The sequence below is a fragment of the Perkinsus marinus genome, assembly GCF_000006405.1.
Source record: "Perkinsus marinus ATCC 50983 genomic scaffold scf_1104296948084, whole genome shotgun sequence".
Classification (NCBI taxonomy): Eukaryota; Perkinsozoa; order Perkinsida; family Perkinsidae; genus Perkinsus; species Perkinsus marinus.
Genome location: NW_003210321.1, coordinates 64,381 through 68,422, shown reverse-complemented (window position 1 = coordinate 68,422; position 4,042 = coordinate 64,381). Strand labels below are relative to the sequence as shown.

Here is a 4,042-nt window from a genome sequence, read left to right as displayed (position 1 = left end):
AAAATGATGAAGTGCTGAGCAGCTCACTCCAATCGCTACCTTCCAGGAAGTTGGCTCCAAAGACAGGTTGCCGGAATTTAGGATCTCTCCATGCCTCAAGAGCGACCGATGCGGAGTAGAAGTCGGGCCGACTACCACTGCCGTCCTTGCCAATCACGAATACCTATGGGGAATTCAATTACTGTGAAATTACGCATCTCGATGTTGCATGCAAACAGTACCAGCCTTTTGCTCGTCATGTACGCATCACCCGTAGCCCTCAGTTCACCAAAGGACGGCCCTCTGGCCGAAAACACAATATTATTTCTCCGTAGAAGAAACACCTCCTGCGCCTCCGCTAGAGGGTACCTGCCTAGTACACCACGTACACTGGCTTCCTCGCGATCCGCTACGACACTGTAGACACAGGGAACTACTACTACAGGGGTCTTTGCATTCCATAACGCACTGTTGAGACGACCCTTTTCGAGTTTCCACCCGAAGTCAAATCTGGCTATAAGCACTACTGTTCACAACAGTACCGCCAAGTGCACGATTAGAATCATCATTACTCGTTATCCTACCCACCTCTGTTTAGTCCTCAAGTCCTCCACCAGCGTTGGGTTGATCACCAGACTTGTGACCATCAGGCATATAATAAATTCAACGCACTGACAGTAAGCATACAGTAACTGCCACCTAGCGAATGTGATTGCAGAGCACCCATACCCCATGCACGCAAAAGGTGGGTTAAAGGTCACGAAATATTCACATTATCATATACGTCCTAACTCCATACCAGATCACTAAATATGATTACACTTTTCGCTAGGGAGGCAAATCTACGAAACGTTGCGTGGCATTTATAACACACTCAGTGCTCTAGCCGAATAACCCCACCGTAAGTAGCCCGGCTGGTGTTTCTCTCATACTACCAAATTTCCATCGGCGCACTCCGTCCAAGCACATCATTCTATTATGGGAACACGTCCTAGCACTCCTACATACGAAGCTGATTCGACTAAGCCATACCACTGCAGCCCCCTCGACGATCGAGTCCAATCCGAATTCATGATGATTGCCTACCCCCGAGAACCCGTGACTACCACTCAACAGTATTGCCACTACTGGATCTTCAATTAAGTGCTAGGTCGCTGCTGGACGCGAGCTCCCCAACAAGCAATGATCCTCACCGGCCTAAGCCAGGTATTTGGGAAAAATGAGAAAAAACAATGCGGTACATCACGACGATGATGATACCAACAATATGACTTCTCGTTCACGGCTTCTGTCACGATGGGAAAAATGAGGCGCCCTTTCAGACAAGCGCCTTTCAAGGGGCTTTTCCCGCAAGAAGATTTTCCTGGAGGTGGGAGGCAACCACGTCTTCCTTGACGGCGACACTCGCACTCCTGCGAGCCCCAAGGGTTGCTGAAGTAACGACAATCAGTACACCAGTCACCACAAAAGCCCGGGCTCACCAGCGAAAGCGTACAGACTGCTAGCTGCAACACTCAGGAAAATGCCGAATAACGCCAGAATACTCAGATGCTCATGAAAAATGACCGCCATAAAAGTGATCTGAAAATGGCAAATCGAGGCCGCATTCCCCCGTCCGGAGAGCCCACCTGGCAGACTCTCCTCACCGTAGTGAGGGATCGGTTGAACATAGCATCCGAATGCACCGTCACGCCGACCTTCGAAGTCATAGCCACCGCACGGGACATGGTCAAACCGATGAGGCATAACCAGGTGGTCAGAGGCGCAGTTCGAATCGCTTCCTGAAGTGACAGAAAAAATCTTAGAAATTTTCCGAAAACATTGACGAGCAGCAGTAGAGGTGACTCACACTGAGCGCTTGGGACCAGTAATGGGGCTCGTCTCCGGAGAACAAGAACGTACCAATCATCAGAGCGACACACGTGTAGAACGTAGTGTACCTATCAAAACCGTCACGCGCCACAAAATTATCCACACTACAATGAGATTTCCATCAAATGGTCATATCGCTTCTTAATCATGATGTTGTGACGATACAGCCACTCGACCAGAACTGCCTGAGAGGAGCTCGCCAGCGCCACACCTAACGAACCAATCCTCGCGACCATTCGAACTGCGAGTAATACTCACCGAAGAAGGTGATGAGCACACCTGCCAAAACCTGAACATTGTCCTTAGAGACCTTCTCGTCATGCTGCGTAGCGAACGAGTCAATAGCACCACCGATGAGCATAGCCGCTACCGCTACGTAGTGGTAGCGATTGAAGACCCTACGAGGGACACACTACTGAGCCAAGCCCAAGACTGACTGACGCTTACTTTCCCAATAGGAGTATCGAAGTCACTAACGTGATGAGCAACTCACATGTGCGGACCACGGTGAAAGTACTGCCCGGCAACATCTTCAATGCGAACTGGAGGAGGACGAACCGTCGACAATGGGAATCCGCAATCCAGAAAATCCTACCGAGATGCACAACAGCTGGCAGCCAGTGAAGAGCCCTCCCAAGACATGCCACTTAATCCTGCCAGTCCTGTATGGCGCCATGAACAGATCCATCAATGTTGAAGGGTTCTCCTCTTTTTCTGGCAAACCAGCCTCATCAACCTTCCTATCGTAAGTGCCGCCCGACTCACCCCGTTCGACATTGACCCTTCTCATACAGAAGATTATATAAATAGGGATGACGAATACAAAACCAACGCCAGCTAGATCGGCAAGCAGCCATGGCAGCTGTGGATGCAAGTTAGTTTGGAAGTACTTGACCAATACGACCTACCACGTCACAATGATAGTCGTTACAGAGCCGCGAGCAGGACTCACCTGACCAACCGAAGAAATGATCCAAATGGTGGTGAAGCATATCAATGGTACAATAGATGACCTCGCAATTCTATGCTGATGATGGGCGCTGTTGTTGGTCATTCTCGTCGAGAGACGCTCAGAAATAGACGAGCCCAAGCCAGCCAGCATTGACCACTGCAACACAAGCATTGAGGCAGCTAAACTCCTTTTGAGTGGAAACTAAATTATACAAGTTTGGCATGGTAGATTAAGCGAGTCATGGATGGGACGTTCATCATCTCTGACCGGGCACACAGAAAGAAACAGCGAGGGTACTACCGCTACTATCGGGTGTCAGTCTGAGGGTACTACCGCTAAACTGTAGGAAAGTGTATTAACAATATAGCCAAAAATGAAAGCGGTGCCAAGACTTTACCTTGCCAAGACGGTCCTAACAAGTGAGGCGTGATGGCGTCTAATAAGCATCTCGACGAAGCTCCTCCCACAACCTCTCTCGACGGTATTATTGGCATATAGATTCGATGGCAGTGATAATGAACACAGCAGCACCACAACCAAGAGCAGCATGAGTCCATCACGATGGCAGGGAAAGGTCTGCCTGGAGTGGCGTCTGACACCAATTGGTAGTGCCGCGAATGGTGAATGCTCATGGAACAATAAAGCCATGAAAGGTATACATAAAAATAACACACAACTGGAAGACCCTCCTCCTCCAGCTCCTGAGACGGGATGTATTAAACATGACGTTTGAGTGCCCACCATAGAGGTCATGATCAGAGCGCAGGATTAAGTCAGGCTGATTGGACACAACCACGCGCTGGAGGAATAGAGATCACCTCTTTAGAACAACAAACACAATATAAGGGGCGACATAACCGCTATGTAGATACACCTGGGAGGCTGCGCTCCCCCGACCGTGACACTACAACAGCCGCTATTCAACAGCGTCATCAGTATGGCTTCAGTGGTGGTGAACGCGGGGACAAATCGCAGGACTTTCTCAAAATTGAGGAATAACAAGATAGCAAGAAATTGCAAGATTTTGTTGGTTATTGGGAATTCAGCAACTACAATGAAATAAATCCCTAATTCGAAGGGATTCACAATAGGGACTTGACTTTGGGAAGTTACTCTCCTCCTTGATCAAACTGCATACTGTGAGTACTCATCATTAACTGTAATCCTTTCCTTAGCCGGTCATTACCACTACGTTCCTCTCCGTGGCCCTTTAACAATGTCAGCTAACGTCTCGATCCC

The 4,042-nt window shown here is 49.0% G+C and overlaps 2 protein-coding genes across 2 annotated transcripts; both read right to left on the bottom strand.

Moving 5' to 3' along the window:
• Positions 1–1,128: 1,128 nt before the first annotated feature.
• On the bottom strand, positions 1,129–2,905 carry Pmar_PMAR000726 (conserved hypothetical protein; the record flags this gene model as incomplete). Its single annotated transcript, XM_002778850.1, has 10 exons — positions 1,129–1,410; positions 1,461–1,560; positions 1,608–1,760; positions 1,829–1,919; positions 1,960–2,062; positions 2,110–2,249; positions 2,299–2,393; positions 2,447–2,565; positions 2,617–2,755; positions 2,804–2,905. 10 exons carry the CDS (start codon positions 2,903–2,905, stop codon positions 1,313–1,315), a joined length of 1,140 nt encoding a protein of 379 aa, XP_002778896.1. The 3' UTR covers positions 1,129–1,312.
• An 81-nt stretch (positions 2,906–2,986) lies between these two features.
• Pmar_PMAR000725 (hypothetical protein) lies at positions 2,987–3,751 on the bottom strand. The gene has a single exon (XM_002778849.1). The coding sequence runs from the start codon at positions 3,554–3,556 to the stop codon at positions 3,197–3,199; it is 360 nt and encodes a 119-aa protein (XP_002778895.1). The 5' UTR covers positions 3,557–3,751; the 3' UTR covers positions 2,987–3,196.
• Positions 3,752–4,042: the final 291 nt, after the last annotated feature.

Bases quoted from the DNA above. Each gene is read 5' to 3' on its own strand.
- Pmar_PMAR000725 (XM_002778849.1), bottom strand. From the start codon at position 3,556: ATGACCTCTATGGTGGGCACTCAAACGTCATGTTTAATACATCCCGTC.